The 21,180-nt window shown below is 43.8% G+C and overlaps 2 protein-coding genes across 4 annotated transcripts in view; one reads left to right on the top strand and one right to left on the bottom strand.

The window, feature by feature from the left end:
• Positions 1-892: 892 nt before the first annotated feature.
• On the bottom strand, positions 893-12,700 carry MRPS16 (mitochondrial ribosomal protein S16). The gene is made up of 4 exons (XM_029578387.1): positions 12,552-12,700; positions 9,880-9,914; positions 4,194-4,454; positions 893-2,458 (listed from the first exon to the last, which is right to left on the bottom strand). The coding sequence occupies exons 2-4, from the start codon at positions 9,890-9,892 to the stop codon at positions 2,319-2,321; spliced, it is 414 nt and encodes a 137-aa protein (XP_029434247.1). The 5' UTR covers positions 9,893-9,914; positions 12,552-12,700; the 3' UTR covers positions 893-2,318.
• Positions 12,701-12,829: 129 nt separating this feature from the next.
• VPS13D (vacuolar protein sorting 13 homolog D) overlaps positions 12,830-21,180 on the top strand; it is a 273,597-nt gene continuing 265,246 nt past the window's right edge. For 2 of the 3 annotated variants that reach the window (XM_029578385.1, XM_029578384.1), the window contains exons 1-2: positions 12,839-12,997; positions 20,216-20,385. In XM_029578385.1, coding sequence (XP_029434245.1) covers positions 20,289-20,385 — 97 coding nt within the window. In that variant the 5' untranslated portion in view covers positions 12,839-12,997; positions 20,216-20,288. Of the gene's footprint in view, positions 12,998-20,215; positions 20,386-21,180 lie in introns of all 3 variants that reach the window. The other variant, XM_029578386.1, reaches the window with a different exon arrangement.

Below are 21,180 nucleotides of genomic sequence, written 5' to 3'. Positions count from 1 at the left end.
GCTCAGTCCGTACAGGGCTTCTAGTTGGCGGAGGAAGCAACATGGTCCATCAATCGGTTAGAGAGCAGAGTGGGACTGTTAGCTTCCTCTGCTGTGCAACCAGGCAGTCAGAGTCCTTTCAGACAATGCGATGACGGTGGCTTACATCAACCATCAGGGGGTAACCAAGAGTTGACTGGTGTCTCTAGAAGCGGGGATGCTGATGCCCTGGGCGGAGCAACATTTGGCATTGTTAGGCACTTCGCACATAGTGGGGTCCAACAATGTGCAAGCAGACTTTCTCAGCCGGCAACAACTGGATCCTGGAGAATAGGAGATGTCGAGCAACGCAATGGACCTCATCTCTCGCAGATGGGGCAGGCCTCACTTGGATTTGAATGTTACTCAGAGGAATGCCAAAGCCCCACGTTTTTACAATCTCAGAAGAGCATGGAGCAGAGGGGGTTGATGCTCTGGTGCTTGCTTGGCCGCACGAGAACTTTGGGCTTCTGAACTAGGTCTCTTCTTTAAGCATGATTTTAAAATGATAGTCTCTTTATTTGTGAGTGGTCTTTCAGTTAGCTAGATTATAATTTTGGATAGGAAACCACCAAAAACGTGTAACTGTGCGTTGCCAGACTGGGGATAATATGGCTTGGGAACTGTTGGGAGAAGTCATTCTTCACCAGCTGCTGCAGCTTTTTTCTTGGTCTGCTTGTCTTACTCATAGCCAAGCTGCTGGAGGGGATGAGGAGACAGCTTATGGAATGGAACGCTCACCAATATTCCACAGCCACTAAAATGCCTTCCATATTAAACCAGTGGGGATTTGTATTTTTTGTTTTCTAACTCATCTAATATATTTACATTATACACTAACAAATGAACAGAAAAACTAATTAATCACTATTCACAGAAAAACAAATCCCAGATGCAAAACAGTCTAAAGTATATTTTTAAATTGTACATGACACACCATAATTGTGTTTTTCTTTTTTTTTAAGCTAAATGTTAACAGCTTCACTAACATGCCATCATAATGATTTTCCAGTAAGTTACAAATGTGTATAGTAAGCTAAGGAAAGGACCTGTATCTACCAATTTTAGCAATATAAAAAAAGAAATCGGCCAAAGTAACCCACAGACTCCAATACAATTATCAAAATAATAATTTGGATTTTTAGCCCTTCTTTTTGAATAATGCTCAAGGTGGCTCATAGGAATTTTAGAATTCAGGTAAATTAAATTCCTGCCACAAAGTGAGTACTTTAGGCAACAGCAGATAAGGCGATTTATCCAAGGTCACAAGGCAAGGTCGCAAGGGGAAATGCAGATTTGAACTCTATTTCGCAGCCCACTGCCCTAACCAGTAAATCTTAACTACTAAAAAAATAAACAATTAGCAATACAATAAAGTCCTTGTATGGATCATGCAGTCGGAATATCCATTATTGCTTATGGGGTTATTTCTTTGCAGTGGAAGTCTGTAATTTTCTGGCAATCCACATCATTTTGATCAGGTATTGCTGCCGATTTTGGTGCAGGATTTTTACAAGTTTCTTCAGAAGAGAACAAGTGTTTTCTCCCATCCCTATAGAGAAATGCAGGTCAAAAAATGAAGGCCACCCTCACTAGGTGAGAACCAGTAATGATGGCATTACTATCCGATTACGATTAAATACGCTTGTCCAAGTTCACAGTTAGAAGACAGACCCAAACTCAAATATTGTGAGCTCTCCTCCATCACAGCTTATTGTTCTAACAACCAGAGGATACCTTACCCTCTATTACAAAACATCACTTGTTCACTAGTGGAAACCTGGAGCAGATGTAAAACTTGAAAAGAAAATAGACATTAGGGAACACATTCTGTTCTAAGCTGTGCAATTCAGGGACAAAAATGAGAAAGTGTCAATGTATTTATTATGCCCTTTATAGCTTAGTCCTGTACTACATTTGTAAAAGGCTGTATCTGAACCCTGCTGCAAGCCTGCTCAGTTTTGTGCTTCAGACGTGGTAGGGTGTGCTGGTTGCCCTCACTCACTCTCTTTTGGAGCGTCCTGTTTGGCTGAATCATGCTGTGATTTGAAGCACAAGAGCATGATTTGAAAGATAAAGAGAAGAACCAAGTTTATTTGTGCTGTCGTGGTCCTTTTAGAACAATTTCTGGAGGAGAAATAGCTACCCACATATATTCTCTAGTTTTTATTTTCAGTTTATCCACTGCCTGCTCACAGTGGTACTGATACTCTAGTAATGTTACAATTCTAATAATGTCACATCACTTCACTGGCAATTAAGTGCGTGAAAATTTTGGCTCATTTGTGCATACGAGCACTTTACTGCACAATCTGCCCTTGCTCTTGACCATCTTCATTTTCTTCTCTGGAAGCTCTCAGTGAATCACGTTCTTTCTTCTTTCTTAATCTTTCTGCATGCGTGATTGTCATTGGGTGTAATGGGAAAAATCCAGAAAGACCTAAAAAAGTGAGTAAAATTCCACAATCACATAAGTGCATGTACTTTTTTTTCACCTAATAATAGAACAGGTGATGCTCCATTTATTACTTGTTTAAACACAATGTCAAACAGGAAATGTTTGTTTAAAAACAGTACTTTCAATTTGAATTAACACGATTAATCCAATACAGCAAATACATAACCATACAGAAATCTGCCTACAGAAAAGCTGCACTCTAAGCAGTTGCTACCATACTTCCTAAATAGCCAGAAGTAAAACTATTGCATTCAGGCAACATGCACCTGATGGCAGTCTCTCAGATGTTAGGCCAATAAGAAAAAAAAAATAGTAATGGACAGCTGATGCAGACTAAAAACAAGTGAGAGACGTATATGCTTATAGCATTAACATAAAGGAGGCAAATACGTGCACATGGAGGGCCACCAACATCTGTGTAGACAGACATGGCAAAAGCAACCAGGTGTTCAGCACTGGTGCAATATTCCTACAAAGACAAATGTCAAATCAACTTAGAAAATGGGCTTGGCACAGTAAGGTTTTCAAAATTGTTCTGCATTAGAAGAAAATATTAGACTAAGATAAATATCCATCAAAAATCTCATACAAGAACTAGCTATATTGATCCCTTAGGATTCAATAAGTATTAAATCAATCAACCACTATGGTGGTTAAAAAAGTTACATAATCAAAAATGAAAATGAATTTAAAAAAAGCAAAACATACCTTTCTAGAAAAACAAAATTCACCATTCAAGAGCTTCTATGAACATTTTTTTTCCTGGGAAAGTATTTTCTTTAGGATTTTTGTTTTTTATAATGAGCAATTTTGAAGGATTTGTAGCCTGTCAAACCGCTTTATTATTGATCAGTTAAAGGCAGTTGACAACTTTACATCTATGGACTAAAAAAGGAAGGAAAATTCCATTCCAAAATATTTTATATCCTTGGGTATGCACTGCAAACATGGCATTAAACACACAGATGAGGAAACGCCTTAAGGGTAAAAAGAGGATTTTTGGTTTTCAGTTGCAGGGTGCCTTCCCTGGAACTCTACTGCAGGCTCTTATTGTGGAGCAGCTGTAGGACACTGTTTCTCAATCCTCTCCTGGAGGCACACCTAGCTGGTCTGGTTTTTAGTATATCCATAATGAAATATGCACAAATTAGATTTGCATGCATTGGAGACCTAGTGCATGCAAATCTCTCATCCACATTCATTGTGAAAAATCATGAAAACCTGACCAGCTAGATGTGCTTCCAGGACAGGGTTGAGAAACCTTGCTATAAACGTATAAACTCCCTAAGGAGTCACTCAGTAGGGTGTTAAAAGTGCCACCTGCAATAGAGCTATTAGTTAATGGTAAGGCTCACCCTACAAGTATAATAAAAAAAAAAAAAGAGAAAAGTTTTAAAAAAGTGTATAGCTTAAAAAATATCAAAGTATGGGAATGTATTTAAAAAAAATTGATTTTTAAGGCAGCTACAGTGAAGTGCAATTTTAACTAACTTACAAAAGTAAGCTATTAAAAACTAGTATCTTACTAAATTTTCGCTTTACAGAACGTAATACTCAAATCATCATAGTTTCACTAAAAATAAACTTGATATAAAATAAATATATTTCATTTCATATTTGTATCATGCTTTTCTCAAAGGATTCAAAGCAACTTAAATTACAAAAGTACATTTCAAAATACATTATAGTGAAAACAAAACTGCAAAATAGGAATCACCTAGAAGTTTTGCCACTGGCTTTGTGGTATGTGCTCCACTGCCAATCCAATACTTGATCTTCTCAATATTTAAGCTGACGAGCTTTTCATTATAGACATTTGGCATGGGATCATATGAGCCAAGCTGCTCCAAATATTTGCCGTCCCGGGCTCGCTTATTATATGCGGCTACAATGCGATAGAAGGGCCTGTTAGTGCAGCCACCGAGAGCCAGACGGATAGCGACATGCCCTCCGTGGTAATTCTTCAAAAGGAGAGGCGCTGAAAGAGGGAAAAACAAAAGCCTGGTAATCAACATCTAGATGTCCCACTCTCCCTCTAGTCCTGCCAGATTGGAGGCCATCCGCCATGTATGCCAGAGTACATAAGTCTTATTAGGGTGGATTTACTAAGAACCTGTGATATTCCCTAGTATATTGCTATATTTTTGTATACAAATAGTGTCTTAAAAAGTGAATGGCAGCCTTCCAATACTGCTAGGTGTAATAAAAAGGGACAGCTAAAAACCAGCTGTCCCGAGCCTGCAGCAGCCTCAGCAACCTCATGAAGGGGAAGGATCTGGACCACCATATTTACACTCCTCGGACGCAAGGATCGAGCATAAGAACATAAGAAATTGCCATGCTGGGTCAGACCAAGGTCCATCAAGCCCAGCATCCTGTTTCCAACAGAGGCCAAAACCAGGCCACAAGAACCTGGCAATTACCCAAACACTAAGAAGATCCCATGCTATTGATGCAATTAATAGCAGTGGCTAATCCCTAAGTAAACTTGATTAATAGCAGTTAATGGACTTCTCCAAGAACTTCTCCAAACCTTTCTTAGACCCAGCTATACTAACTGCACTAACCACATCCTCTGGCAACAAATTCCAGAGCTTAATTGTGCATTGAATGAAAAAGAATTTTCTCCGATTAGTCTTAAATGTGCTACTTGCTAACTTCATACACAAGGGTCACCAACCCTCGGCTCGTCCATCTCAACCAATAGGGATGGTCCCTCCAGGACCCATCAACCTTTGGGAGGAAGGCTCGTATCTTCTAAAAAAAAAAAATTAAACAGGTTTTGCACCATCTACTATCTGAGGAGACAAGAAAATTGGTTCTTACCTGCCAATTTTCGTTCCTGTAGTACCACAGATCAGTCCAGACTCCTGGGTTTTGCCTCCCTTCCAGCAGATGGAGACAGAGAAAGTTTCACAGGCACCACCTCTTAAACTGGTGTGCTACCTGCATCTCCTCTGTAGTAACGAGTACCCAAGCATACTAACAAAATGTTCAACTAATTAACTCTACTATATCCCCCAGAACGAGCAGAGGACAAGGAAAATCGCTAGTAAATTTATAACACTTCATAAAAGGACTAAATCCTGTGCCATTCTTCAGGATTAATCAGAATTATTACAGTATACAGATAGAGCCCCCCAACGAGTGAGACAGGTGTCGGTGGTCACCATCATACATTGAGTCACCTCGAGGTCCGCCCCACTGCACAAAATCCTGGCAAAACCACCACAAAAGACTGGACCTGGCGTACTCTGTAAGCGGTAGCAGAAAATGAAACTACTCTGAAATCGATCCTACCGGGATAGCAATGCTTTCTGTAGTGGTCTCATATGAGCAAATGCCCACAGGACCAGCTCCAAAGTCAAGGCCAAGGAACAGAGGACCTGCAAGTAATCCCAGACCCCAGGCATCTCCAACAGGTTCCGAACTTGCACTTGTAGCTTGAGAATCCGCTCCTCCGTAAGGAAGACCTTGCCCATATGGGTATCGAAATGCGTGCCCAAGAATTCCAGAACCTGTGAAGGCAAAAGGCGGCTCTTGGCCAGGTTCACAATCCAACCCAAGGATCTCAAGCGTTGCAAGACCACTTCCACTGCCTGTCTGCAAAGGTCCTCAGACTTTGCTCGAAAGAGCCAATTGTCCAGATATGAATGAACCAGCACTCCTTCCTTTCTGAAGGCTGCCGTTACCACCACCATTACCTTGATAAAAGTCCTCGGAGCAGTGGCTAGACCGAAGGGGAGAGCGCAAAACTGAAAATGCTTCCCGAGGATCATGAACCTGAGGTATCTCTGATGATTCCAGCAAATCCCAATGTTCAGAATCGCTTCCGTTAGATCCAGGGAAGCCAAAAACTCCCTATTTTGCACTGCCACTATGACAAACCTGAGAGTCTCCATCCTGAAACAAGGAACTTTGAGAGCCACGTTCACCTTCTTCAGGTCTAGGATCAGACGAAATGACCCTTCCTTCTTCGACACCACAAAATAAAAGGCATATCTTCCCATCCCCCTCTCCTCCTGGGGGACGGGAACAATGGCCCCCAGCATTCTTAGCCTTTGGATGATAAGTTTCTTTGCTGGTGAAACACAGGGAGATACCATGAACAGGCTTCTTAGCAGCCGAGCAAATTCTAAAGTGCAGCCTTGTTCTATCACGCTTAGAAACCACTGGTCCAACGTGATCTTGACCCACTCCTTGTAAAAAAAAAAAAAAAAAAAAAAAAAAAAAAAAGTCAACCGACCCCTGATTATCCGGGGTGAGGAGTGGGTGGGCCTCGCTTCATTGTGCGGATATGGCTCCATTAGGCCCTTGGCTGGAGCTGTCTCAGTTCGCTCTGCGTCCACGAAAGGACTAGGACCAGGACTAAAACCTCCCCGAGGTCTGCCTCTGGCCTGCACCCGGAGCCCTGCTCTGAGTGAAACGTCTGTGACCTCGAAAGCGAGAGTGAACCAGCAGAAGACCTTTTTGGCCCTTTAGGTTTGTCTTCTGGTAGCTTGTGCACCTTATCTCTGAGCTGCTTTATCAACTGCTCCAAGTCTTCTCCAAAAAGGAGCGTGCTCTTAAAAGGGAGCCTCCCAAGCTATGCCTTCCATCAAACGTCTGCCAAACAGTTTCACAACCACAAGAGTCTCCTAGGGGATACCGCAGGGACCACTGTCCTAGAAGAGATGCGAATAAGATCATATAAAGCGTTAGCTCCTTAGGCTACCGCTGCTTCTAATCGCTCTGCCTGCTAGGATTCCTAAGGTGAGAGATCCCTGGCACTCTAACTGCTGCACCCACCTCAGGTTTGCCCGAAGCATAAAATTGCTGCACACTGCAGCACAGAAACCCAGAGCAAAGACTTCAAAAATCTTTTTGAGGTGCACCCTGCGCTTCCTTTTCTGCTGATCTTTCAGAGCAGCTGCACCAGCCACTGGCATGGTGGCTCTCTTAGTAACTACCAACACGGAAGCATCCACCTTCAGCACCCTCAAGAACTCCAGGGTCTCCTCAGGTAAAGGATAAAGCTTATCCGTAGCCCTACTAACCTTAAGACCAGTTTCTGGAGTTTCCCACTCCCTGATCATCAATTGTTTGACCATCCTATGGAAAGGAAAGGTTCTGGCTGGGCCCCCTCAAACCAGCCATGACCGGATTCATGGTGTCCTGGTCCGGCTCCTCCTGCGGAACCGCTATTTCCAACTCTGTCAGGACGTGTGGAATCATAGGACCTAGCTCTTCCCTCTGAAAGAGGCGAACGACCTTAGGATTGTCTCCTTCCACGGCTGGAATCTTTCCAGGCTCTCCCTCCTGATCCAGACCACTGCTGGGAAAAGAGACACCGAGGGGGCCATCTCCCAAGAGCAAACCCTGGTTGGACTCCTCCGAGGAAAATTCATCTGCAGTCCCCTGCATCGCCGGATCTCTAACCTTATGGATCCTATGTGACCCTCAGCATCCCTGACAACCTGGGCACCTTGGCTCGGCCTGACTGGCCAGATATGTTTTGTGCAATAAGAATAAAATCTGGAGAAAATTGAAAAGAACCACACAAATCCCCCCTTCCAGGGGTTTGGGATCCCCTCCTGACTGCTCCTCTAGGGCTAGAATCGGCCAGTGACCGCACTAGCAGGAGATCCCTTCCCCCTCTCTCCTCCACAGCTGTGAAAGTTTTCAAGATGGCCGCCGCTCCTGCGATTATCAGGAATGGGTTGGGGCTTCCCTCCACAGCAGCCCGTGACCTGCCAGGGCCGCACTGCTTAGATGACACTGCTACAGATTACACCCCCCCCCCCCCCCCCCCACCACCACCACCACCACCACCACCACAGAGGAGGCAAGAGCATTGTTTGCCCGTGGAGAACCGCGAGCAGTGCCCCCCACACACACGGAGTAGCGACTCGCATGCAACGTGGCCCGGCGCACCTAACCATACGGCAGACACCGAAAACAACGAACAGGATCGGGAGCTGCGGGACCGACTCAGACTGAGCGCCCTGCCTTTGTTTGTCCCCAGCAACGGGACAAACACTGGAAAAAAAACAAGCCTCGCTTCTTTTCTTACTTTTATTTTTTGTTTTGTTGAAACTTTACTAACAAGAAAGAAAAAGAAAAAAAGTTTACTTCCCTGAAGAAGGGTGGCAGAGGCTTCCCACGATCCTCGCTGAGGGGGAGGGAAGCCGGACTACCGCCTGTCAACCCTGGCATATCCGAAAGAGCAAATCTGAGGTCCCCAACCGCTGCTCATCTTTAACCTACCAGGAGGGATGGTCCCACCAGGACCTGCCAGCCCTCCCTGGAGGAAAGTCTGAACAAAGTCCAAGAACACCTAAGTCCCTAGTATTTCTTTACTTTTTTTTTTTTTAAACTAGGGTACAGAACCTCAGGTTTTGCACCACCTCCATCTGCTGAAGACAAAGAAATACTGAGGAGATGCAGGTGGCACACCGGTTTAAGAGGCTGTGCCTGTGAAACTTTCTCTGTCTCCATCTGCTGGAAGGGAGGCAAAAACCAGGAGTCTGGACTTATCTGGGTACGTACAGGGAAAGAGAAATACTGAGGAAATGCAGGAGACATATAGGTTATGTAGCAGTATCAATTTAAACCTTCTCTGTCTCCATCTGCTGGCAGGCATGCAAAACCCAAGAGTCTTGACTGATCTGGGTACGTACGGGGAACGAAGATTTAGGAAAAATAGCTTTTCAATACACAATAGGGTGTATTGCCCCTTTAATGATTAGTTCAACCTACAATAGAACATTTTATTTAAATAAAATTCTATTCCGTCTATAGCAATAAGCATCATGTTAAGTGGAGTACAACAGCATATCACACAGTAAAAATATTAAACAAATGTAATACGATAACAAATATACATGCTACCACTTCTAAGCTCATGTCATAACACATGATACTAGCTGTAGAAGTGCAATGTATCAAGCAAGTTATAAAATACATCAGATGTTCCATGAGCTTTTGGGCATCCTCCTATACACCATACAGCAAAGCAGCATAACAATTATAGGGACTTCTCTGTATGTACAATAAGAATTTAAAAGAGGTCAGCAATCCATTAAATTTACCACTATTTCATTTCTATAAAGAACTTCTCAGAAGTTGATATTCACACTTAAAATAGTATCTGAGATACTTCCTTAAGACAGACCCTCAAAGCAATAATTAATTACAAGGCATTCTTAAACAACGCAGAAATGGCCGTTTATTACTCAGGGGAATGTTCAATATAGGAGCTTTCTGCACAAGATCAGAGATATTAGGTTGTCACAAAACACTGTGAAGTAACAGATTTCTTTTTTTTTTTTTAATGTGATCATATTATAGTATTATTGGTTTAGCACAAAATACAGTTTATTGTAAAAAATACATTTTATAAAACTGCTACAGAAGCTACTCACTGAGATGAACCATGTTGTCACCTGCCAAGAAAAACCTGAAAAAGGAAAATTAGTATTTATAGGTTAGCATCACAACTAATAATGAAGAAACTAATTTACAACTGTAGGATATGCGATTAATCAAGTATGTAATAATAATAATACATCCCTGGAGTGGGGTGGAGCAGGAGCCATGGTTATTGCCCAGGTGTGACACCTAGTGGTCAAATGTGGCTTCCACAATCACAGTGTTTCCCAATCTTGTCAAGCCAAAAGCACACATTCATTAACAAAAATATTGGGGTAGATTTTAAAAGGGTTACGTGCATGTTATGTGTATAACCCTTTAAACCCCCCCCCCCCCTATGCGTGCCGAGCAAGCCCCGGGACGCGCGTAAGTCCTGGGGCTTTCCTGGGGGTGTGTTGGGGCCGATGCGACATTCAGGGCATTCTGGGGGGGCGTGGTGCCAGCCCGGGGGTGTAGCCGAGGCCTCCGAAACTGGTCCCGGGCTGGGGAATTGCGTGCCAGCAGCCCGCTGGTGCGCGCGAGTTACGCCTGCTTCTGGCAGGCGTAACTTTTAAAACACAGGTGGGGGGGGGGGGGTTAGGTAGGGGAAGGTGTGGGGGGCGCGCAGGGTTCGGCGCGCACAAGTTGCACAAATGTGCACCCCCTTGCGCGTATCTTATAAAATCCGGCGTACTTTTGTTTGCGCCTGGTGCGCGAACAAAAGTACACGCGGGCGCACTTTTAGAAAATCTACCCCATTGTGTTGCACAACAAACTCCATGGGGATGGCAATGGAGAGGACTCATATGGCCAAAAGATGAGCTAGGGAAGCACTGAATGCCCCATTGGCAGGTGTCAGTGGGGAGAGTCTGTCCTCAGAAGGGGCTGGGGAGGTGTCAGTGGAGAGAGTCTGTCCTTGGCTTAGGTGGGGGAGAGAGGTGTCAGTGGGTGAATCTATCCCTGGCAGGAGAACTCAACTGAGGGACCATAAAGTATCACCATAGGAGAAGCGATCTCCATCTGCTGGTAGAAGTGCATAACCCACTGATCGTGGATTAACCTGTCTTAATGCTGAGAAAAGCAAATTTGTTTAAGGTGTTTTCCCTAGATAACAGGATGAATTAGCCATGACCCACCATCTTCCCTAGAGATGACTCCATGGCTAATTAGCTCTGGAACAGGCTATGGAGGCTCCAGAGGCAACACCTGTGTGGAAGTTCCAGCACATGCTCAGTAGAGCTCAAAGCTCTACAAGCTTGGAGAGATGTTCATTCAGTGCCACCAGATGATGTTACCCCCAATTATCATAGCTATACAGCTTGTTTATCAACAGAAAAATCTTTTTGTTTGTCAGGTCCTATCTATGCCCTTCTCCTATACCACCAATTCCAGACTCCATGCTTTCCACCTGGCTGCAGCATACATTTGGATTAGACTCCATGAACTGGTACATCATGCTTCCCTTCTCGCCTTATTTAAATCCCATCTAAAAACCCACCGTTTTGAGGCTGCCTTAAAATCTCCTCTGTCTTGATTAGACTGTAAACTCTATTAAGCAGAGATTATCTCTTACGTGTTGTTTGTGCAGCGCTGTATACACAGAGTGGTTCTATAGAAATGTTAAGTAGTAATAGTAATTTGATGCTTCTGAAGCCATATAAGCTGACTAGACAATGAAAATCCTATCAAAATGCTCTTCTTGCTGTGCCTCCTCTGAGATGCACCTGTTCAGTACACAGGTTGATGCAATGGCCTATCCACAGAAATTAGGATGTTACAGAATATTTCCCAATTCAAAATAAAGAGATTAAAACTTGTCTTTTTAAACAGGCGTTTGGGACTTGAATAACTGGTGAAACGTGGTCCTATTTTTGGTCACTGTATAGGTTTTTATGTTTGTTTATTTTTGTTTTTAATCAACTGTTATATTAATTTTGCATGGAATGCATGTCATTTTGATGCAATGAAAACGTTAATGTTAGTGGAAATGTCAAGCGTTGGCTGAAATGACAATACTGAAAATTTATTTTATATTATAAAAGTAATGATGTAAACCGCTCCACACAATTCTCTGATAAGAGCGGTGTATAAAAACTGTTAAATAGACGCTGGCCTAAGCTGAGCAGCAGCTTTATAAACAGAGATGCAAAATAACCACTCGAGTCCCAGATTGCATAGCAATGTAAAGCGTGAATGAGTTTTCTAGGTTAAAAGGGCTATTTATTTTGTTCAGTTTGATTACACAGTCAGAGAGAGTTACAAAGTAAGCCCCCTAGGAACATAACATTTGTAAAACACACAATCCCAGCCCAATTAAGATAAAGAGATGCCCGAGCTCAGAAGCTTCAGGGGGATTTTTCTCTTAAATTAAGTGATTTAGCCATGCAATCCTCCGCTGGGAGGAGCAGAAATAAGGGGTCTCGGCCCTCCCAGTCTCGTCATGAATGCATTCGGACCGATAAAAAGGTCTCGCGGTCCACTCGTGCCGCCATTGAAAGACTTGACAGCGCGAGGCGGGACCATAAACCGACTACAGGATATTGGAAAAGCACGTGAAGCTGGAAAATGTACATCCCCCCCCTTACTGAGGGCTTGCAGCAATAGCCGCTGAACGGAGAGAGGACCTGCCAAACCCCACACTCTGACCCGGGGAGAAAACTCCCGGTGAGCAGTTACGCGAACTCACCTCAGGACTCAACCACCGGTCTTGCCGCCGCCTGCTCCACCTTACACGGTCCAGGCGGCCGATTGGAGGACGCTACCCACGTGACCACGCTTGCCTCCCTCGGCTGGCGGAGCCTGACGTATGATCGGTTCGGACGCAACAAACTGCGGCTACGCTTCTGCATGATATTACAGCATACAGGGTGCAATACACTGCTCCGCCTCCAGGGGCCGCTGAAACGGAGTGTTCCTGCAAGCCGGTGGGTTATCTATACGCCGGAAGTCTCTATGGTTCCATGGGCTGTTGGCGGTGGATTTCCCCTTGTCCGGAAGAAGGTCAGTGACGTAAAGAGAAGGTTCCCTCTTGCCTCCTGAATCGGCCCCGTGCTTACCGGTGAGCATGGAGCGGACGGTCCGCACGTTCAGGTGAAGTTTCGGCTCCTACAGCATCTGGCGTTATAGCCGCGGGTAAGTTTCGGAGGACGCTTGGGCCCTGTTCCCGGGGAGGAGTGGTAAGGCAGAGGTTGGAGGTGTGGCTGGCGTTAGTGGGGCGAGTCTGTCCCCAGGAGGGCCTCGGGGGAGAGGGGTCATTGGAGTGAGTTTGCTCCCGGCAGGGGGTGTGGTAGGTTTCTCTGGGGATACTCTGTCCCCGGCAGAGGCTGGGGGTGTGACAGGTATCAATGGGGAGAATCTCTCCCTGGCAGGGGCTGGGGGTGTGACTGGTGTCAGGGGGGAGAGTCTGTCCCCGGCAGAGGCTGGGGGCGTGACTGGTGTCAGGGGGGAGAATCTCTCCCTGGCAGGGGCTGGGGGTGTGACTGGTGTCAGGGGGGAGAGTCTGTCCCCGGCAGAGGCTGGGGGTGTGACTGGTGTCAGGGGGGAGAGTCTGTCCCCGGCAGAGGCTGGGGGAGAGTCTGTCCCCGGCAGAGGCTGGGGGTGTGACTGGTGTCGGAGGGGGGAGTCTGTACCCGGCACGGGCTGCAATTGTGACAGGTGTGAATGTTTTTTTATTATGATTTTATTATGTTTGATTTGTTAGTTATGTATAGAAGTTAACTGTTTTTCTGCCTGTGATATTGTTACACATCCTGAAAGTTGGAGGGGCGGTATACAAAGAATTTTAAATAAAATAAAGTATCAGTGGGGAGAGTCTGTCCCCAGCAGTGGCTGGGGCTGTGACAGGTGTCAATGGGGAGACTCTGTCCCCGGCTGGGGCTGTGACTGGTGTCAGTAAGGAGGGTCTGTCCCCGGCAGGGGCTGTGACAGGTGTCAGTGAGGAGTGTCTGTCCTGGCAGGGGCTGGGGCTTTGACAGGTGTCAGTGGGGAGACTTTGTCCCCAGCAGGGGCTGGGGCTGTGACTGTGACAGGTGTCAGTAAGGAGTGTCTGTCCCCGGCAGGGGCTGGAGCTGTGACAGGTGTCAGTGAGGAGTGTCTGTCCCTGGCAGGGGCTTGGGCTGTGACAGGTGTCAGTGGGGAGAGTCTGTCACCGGCAGGGGCTGCAATTGTGACAGGTGTGAATGTTTTTTATTATGATTTTATTGTGTTTGATTTGTTAGTTATGTATAGAAGTTAACTGTTTTTATGCCTGTGATATTGTTACCCATCCTGAATGTTGGAGGAGCAGTATACAAATAATTTTAAATAAATAAATAAATAAAGTATCAGCCGGGAGAGTCTGTCCCTGGCAGGACCTGTGGTGAATATGAGGTATCAGTGGGGAGAGTCTGTACCTGGGAGGTCTTGGGGGGAGAGGTGTCAGTGGTGAGAGTCTGTTCCCAACAGGGGCTGGGGGTGTGACAGTGGGGAGAATGTGTCCCGGGCTGGGGGTGTGACAAGTGTCAGTGAGGAGAGTCTGTCCCCTGGCAGGAACTGTAAGTGTAATAGGTGTCAGTGAGGAGAGTCTGTCCCCTGGCAGGAGCTGTAAGTGTAATAGGTGTCAGTGAGGAGAGTCTGTCCCCGGCAGTGGTTGGGGTGAATGTGAGTTATCAGTGGGGAAAGTGTGTCCCTGACAGGAGCTGGGGGTGTGACAGGTGTCAGGAGGAGCTGAAGAGAATGTGAGGTGTCAGTGGAGTCTGTCCCTGGCTGGGAAGGTGGTGGGAGGTGTCGCTGGGAGAATCTGTCCCTAGCAGGGACTGGGGGGGGGGGGTGCCAGGTGTCAGGTGTCAGTGGGGAGAGTCTGTCTCCGGCAGGGGCTGGGGGTGTGATGGGTGTCAGTGTTTCCAGCAGGGGCTGGGGGTGATTGGTTCTGTCACTGAGACACTTATAGTGCTTTTGAACAATAGGGGTGTTTTGGTGAGTGTTTTTTTCTTGGAAAGGACTTTGTTGTAAATTATTATAAAAAGTGCTTTTGAATGTTAAAAATATTTACCTGGATGACCATATTGGAGGGAACAAAAGAGGTTGTGCTTCATCCATTTAGGGACAGCTGGAAACATTAGCTTTTTCGTGTCAATTGAGTTTTGCTAGAATTGTTTTCCCTTCAGTAGTGTAGGGGACTGAGGTTTAAAGCATTTTTTCTTTCTTAACTGAAAATGGAGTTAATATTGGACATTTATTGTAATAGAAACACTCTATCTGTTCATTTAAATAAATTACTTCACAAAAATAGCTAGACCTTTACTATATCATACCAGAGAACTATCATTTTCATAGTACCTTAGTTTATTCATTGTACTTCACTATGGTTTTTGTCAGCTGTTGCAGAGATAACTTTGCCAAGGAAAATCAAGATCCGTTTGTTTTATTTCTATCACAGTCTCTGTGATCACACAGGCACAGAACTATTCCACTGGCTTTAGTTGTGGCATGTCTTGAAAGTAGTTTTTATTCTGCCTGATTTTATACACTAGTTTTTGAAGCCTGGACATCTAGTGTTTCAGCATTTACACTGAACTCAAAGCATTTTTCGGTATCTATCCTTCCTCAAATTTTTTTTATTTTTTAACTGAATGTTTTTACATCAGTGTTTCAATATCAGCAGATGGCTCTGTGAGTGAGATCCATTTCATTTTTTTCTGTAAATTGGATTTCAGACTGTTTCAACTTCATTGATGCTGCACCTTAGTTACATAAAAGAGTTTTAATCAGAGACAGAGGAACCCTTAGTTGCGCTAATGCCTTGAGGAGATAATGTTTCAGGGTCACGTCTAACATTGGACAGAGCCTGCTTGTTTTCATGCTGATGGAACTGAAACGGCCTAAAGTTTTGATACACTCGGTGGCGTTCTGAGCACACGTTGATTTTAGTTAATGGACATACTGCTGGCTGGCAGCCTTTCTTCTTTTTATTTCTTCTTTTTAAAGTTAGTATTGTGACTCTTTCTTCTGAACAGCTTTCAGGTTAATGTTGCTGCCTGCTTCTTCAAGGAATTCTGTGTTGTTGATGGGTATCGGTGGCACTGATGCATTATAGATGGCAGGTGGAGCTCAGCATCTCTCTGTAGACTTTTGCTAAGTGCGATGCTGGATCCATTGGTGGAATTTTCACCCTGTAATCCACTGGACTTGAGGGTTGTTGGTGCTGGCGGTGCCGGCACATCTATTAGCTTTTTTATTTTAATATCCCAGGATGTGTCCCAGTCGCTGAAGCGGACAGGCCCTTTGTGCCATAAACAGTCGGAATAGTTCTGTACCCATGTGATCAAACGTAGGAACAATAGATGACGGCAGATGAAGGCATATCCAGTCTGCCCAGTTATTCCTGTCCCAGCTGCCAGGCATAGAAGTTTGAAGCTGGTGATGATTAAAAGTTTGTGACTGGCAGCTTCGATGGTTATCTTCTACCTGTGTCAGGTTAAATCCAGAATCCTGCATAAGTCTAGTCTGCCCCCCCCCCCCCCCCTTTTTTTTTTTTTTTTTTTTAAACCAACTACCCTACTTGCCTTGACCACATCCTCTGGCACCAAATTCCACAGCTAAATTGTGTGTTGACTGAAAAATTGCTTTCTTAAATTTTGTTTTTAAATCTGTTACTGCTCAGTTTCATTTCAGGTTCTTTTGTGCTGAAGCTGCAAACAAACGGTCCAGTGTGGAGTTCTGACTCTTTCAGGGAATCAAAGCAGTAAAGACTACAGTCTTAGCTGCAGTGCTGTGTACGTTTGTGCAGCTTTATAAATGATTAACCGTAGTAGCAATTTCTGACCGAAGGAATTTGATGCCCATTTCCTGTCGGGGTGTCAATCAATAGGTTTCAGATTACACTCCATCGCGCAGCAGTTAAAAAAAAAAAAGAAATAAAATTTAAAAAGTTGCTTCGGTCCTGAAGCGCTATGTGGCAGTAATTGAGAAAAAGCAAACAGAAGTTTCCTGTCAGGGGTTTTCCCTTTGCATCGCAGGTTTCATAGAATTTATTAATTTATTTAGACACTTTTTTTATATTCCGTCATTCCATATCAAGATCACAGAATAAAATTAACACACATCGAATGAAATGCTCCAATACAAATTAAACCACTTACTAAAAACATATCAAATGAAACAGGAAAATAATATAACAGCTAATACAATGTGCTGATTACCATAATGTAAGTCGTGTTTCACTGCATCTGTCCTTCGTGCTTCCAGTCCAAAGGGTTCTCGTCGTTCTTAAAAATATTGAAATTCTCTTGCTCCCTCGTTACATTTTATTCCTCTTGCTTCAAATTATAAACCCTCGTCCTTCTTGATACAGTAGTTCTCTTACACTCTGATTTTAAGTAAGATTATATGCACTTTTAAACAGCCATGTTTTTAGCTCACATTTAAATCTCTTTCTATCTGGTATCAAAGCTTTGGACCTGCTATAGAAAACACATGGTCTCTTATTTGGGTCAGATGTGCACTCCGTAATGTTGGAAAAGTCAGTAGTCCTTTATTTTGGGATCTTGGTGCTCGCTGAGCTGTGTGTAGTTAATACTTTCACACCAATCAGACCAGTATCACTGGAATGAATTATTTTGAATATGAAGGTTAATACTTTGTAATAGATTCGGGATTGTAATGGTAGCCACTGCAATGAAATCAGAGCGGGTGTAATGTCATCACATTTCTTAGTTCCTAATAAGAGTCTAGCTGAGGCATTTTATAGTAATTGTAAAGGTTTTAAAAGACACGTGGGAAGACCCAGTAATACGCCTACCATCAATTCCAGTGTTGATTAGTTGATAACATAACAGAGTGAGTATTTTATTTATTTATTTATTTAACAGTTTTATATACCGGCAGTCGTCGTGAACATCCCATCAGTTTACATATTTATTTATTTATTTGTTGAGTTTTATATACCGTCATTCGGTAAAGCCATCATTAACGGTTTACAAAAATTTAAATTTTTTTCTTAACAATTGTGCAATAAGTATAACAATGTATAAATTAAACAGATGTTAAACATTACAAGTCCCGAAAGAATCATTAAGTGGGGGGAGGAGGAGGGTTTGAAAGTTCTGGTTGGAGAGAAGTTGTTATGATGTTTTTGTTATGTTTTTGTTTTTGTTATGATGTTTTTGGATGCTCAGAAATATAACATATAACATAACGTAGCAAGAGGCTTTACAATGAAACAATTTATATGGGAAAACAGAGTGTAAAAGCTAACAAAAAATAATAAAGGACAGTGAGCAAGCTGCAGCTGATATCTTTTCCTTGGGCTGGATTCGTTTGTGACCTGCTTTGGAGAGTTAAAGTCCCTTCCTCAGATGTAGTAGGGCTCTGTCTCACTCTTTTCCACCCTCTGGTTGAAAATCAATCCTAGGGGGCTGCAGACCGGTCAGGTTCTCAGTAGTTCCCTAGTGAATATGCATGAGAGAGATTTGCATGCAGTGCTTCCACTTTATGCAAATATATTCCATGCATGTTTGTAGGAGAGATCTTGAAAACCTGACCAGTTAGTGCACTCCAGGATTGCAGTTTTGACACCCCTTTGGCCAAAAATCTGTCCATATGTGCCCACTCCTTCACCCTCTTATATACATTCTTTTCTTTGCAGTTTCTACCCTTTCCATTCCCTCACCCTCTTTCGCTTCACCCTTCAAAACATCCTGCTGCTTTTACCTTCTTTTCTTTAGCTCCATAATTGTGCTCGCTTATTGTTTGGCAGTCCTGGTTTTGACTTGCATTCTGTTCTGGATTTGTCTTCTGATTGTTTGCAAGGACACTTTATTGAAATAAAAGTCCATAAATAACTCATTTCTGATCAGTAGTTCATTAGAATAATGAATATAGGTAATTATGTTTCTTTCTGCTTTACAAACCTTATGTTCTAGCTTTATCAACTACCAGTAATTGTTCTGTAATAAATCCCTTTATGTTTGTGGTTTTTCTTTTTACTAGTAATTGTTGTAGAGCTGGCTTTGCACACCATGATGAGCAAGATAAATCACATGATTACAGCCCTCTGCCCAAGGTAGCTTACAGCCTGCAAAGGGTCTGAGCAGAGAGAGGTTAGATCACACAGGGGCCGATGTGCATGGCTTAACACGCGCGTCCATAATCCCAATCCACTACGGGGATTAGCGCAGCCAAAACGCGCATCCAAATCACCGCCTAGCTGATAGCACTCATCACATGTAAATTCATGTAGATGAGGTCACTGGCTAATCCCTGCGATCCAATAACTTTTCTGCGTGGCTAATGCACCTGTGCAACACGGCAAATTTTATGCCGGCCAGGGGCACATTGGAAAAAAAAGGAAAATCCTGCTTTTTGTGATTCCTCCTAATAGATTCGTTGCAATACCAAGTAAGAGGAACCAAATAAAGCAGATTTTATTAAAAAAAAATAAAAAATTCTGGATGTCCAATAGACACACAAGATACACAGTCCAGGCCGTGTATCTTGTGCGTGTCTATGTCGGTAGCGGGAGAAAACGGGTGCTCATAGATTGAGCGTCCGTTTTCCCAACCTGCTTGTCAGCCACCTCTCCTGTGCACTCGATGGCAAGTAGGCACTAGGGACACCCAAATTTTCCCTAGCACCTAATTTTTAGCACGACCCCTTATTTAAATATCGTATCGCACACCCAGGAGAGGAGGCTGGGCATGTGTTAGGAAAACGGGCACTGAACACTGACCGCCCATTTTCTGCGCACAATTATTGCATCAGCCTCCTGGTAAGAGTGAAGTGAGACTTAGGGAAACTTCATTAGTTTTTCTTTTCTGTATATCTCTAATGTGGATTGGAGTGTGTGCCTGCTGTCTCTTGCACGTTTTGGCCATGCACCGAAATTATTAGGTTGATTTGATAGCGGTGGAGCACCTCCATAAAAAAAAGACCCAAGTTTCAGTCTCTGATCTGACCTCTGCTCAGTGAATTGGCAGGAGCTGGGAGTGCAACACAATTAGAGATTTTAGGAACAGCTCCTAGTAACGCTTCCTGACTGACTCAAGGGCAAACCTGGGCCAGTCTCCGAACAGAACCATGGTCCATGCTGCTGATCCAGAGGATTGGACAGGGATTTGAGAGGGACTTAAGGCAAGAAAAAAAATCTCTTGTGACTTCAAATTAAAACCTCATATGCCCCAGCATTAGTCATAAATGAAACAGTGATATTCGGGTGGGTTATGACTGGGCTGGAAGATCAAGTGTGGAGGAAATTGAATACAGCCAAAGAAAGCAAACAGAAATTACTCATGGCTCATCTGCCAACAGTTTTTAACTAAGATGCAGTGATTTTATGTATTGCTATTCCCTTTGTTTTTTCTTCTTGAAATATAGAACGCTGACTATGGGTGCATGAAAGGAAGAATACCAGAAGAGCGCAAAAACTACTCGTGTCCCACACACAGTCATGTTGGAAGGGCTGGTAGCCTGGGTACTTAACAACTATCTGGGCAAATATGTCAATAACCTGAACACAGACCAACTCTCTGTAGCACTTCTAAAAGGTAAGGCAATATGGCTACGTTTTTCAGGTTAAAAAGAAGGTAGTGAGCCCAGCCCGGTGGCTGAGGCTGCAGCTCTGAATGCTATGGTGCAGAGTCTACCTATCAAGGCCAACCCACCCTGGCTGGAGGAGGAGGGGTATTAGGTTTCATCCCAGGAAGGGAAGGCAGAAATCTCTGAAAGCCAAAGGAGCAGCACCAACTCTTGGAGGAAGCTTCCTTCCAGCCCTTCTGGCCAGCAAGGGCTAATGTGTCACCAGGGCATAAAGTTGATTTTTGTCTGCAAATTTTGTAGATCAGACTCTTTAAACATTAGCGTTGAGGTAAGAGTTCTGCATTTCATTTTTAGCCTGCTGTCTGAAGGGAAGGAGGCCTATGCGATCACCCTGTCTGTGTGTGGGGGGTCTGCCCCCCACTAATTCTTTGTGTCCTATGGATATTATATTTTTAGGACTTGTCAAGGGGGCCTAGAAGGATCTGACAAGGGTATTTATTTTGAGAGCATGTTAAGACCTGTGGATGCGAGTGCTCATGCATTTCCCAGAAAGCAGGCTTTGTTAGTTCTGCGTGGAACTTCTGTTTTGTTTCTACAATTGTAGACCTTGTATTGTAAATTGTAGACATTTTGTTGACAGAAAAGACATTCTTATTCAAACTTACTATAAAATATCTGTTATTCTGAGAATAATAGGACACTCCTGTTACATGCTTTGCAAGAATTTAATTTCTAATCTTTGTCCACTTGATAAGAGTGTAAGGCATTTAATACTGGCATTAGGCCACACACAGCAGGATATT

Source organism: Rhinatrema bivittatum, chromosome 15 (genome assembly GCF_901001135.1).
Source record: "Rhinatrema bivittatum chromosome 15, aRhiBiv1.1, whole genome shotgun sequence".
Taxonomy (NCBI): Eukaryota; Metazoa; Chordata; class Amphibia; order Gymnophiona; family Rhinatrematidae; genus Rhinatrema; species Rhinatrema bivittatum.
Note: the sequence above shows the minus strand (reverse complement) of the source record. Positions and strands in the feature narration are given on the sequence as shown.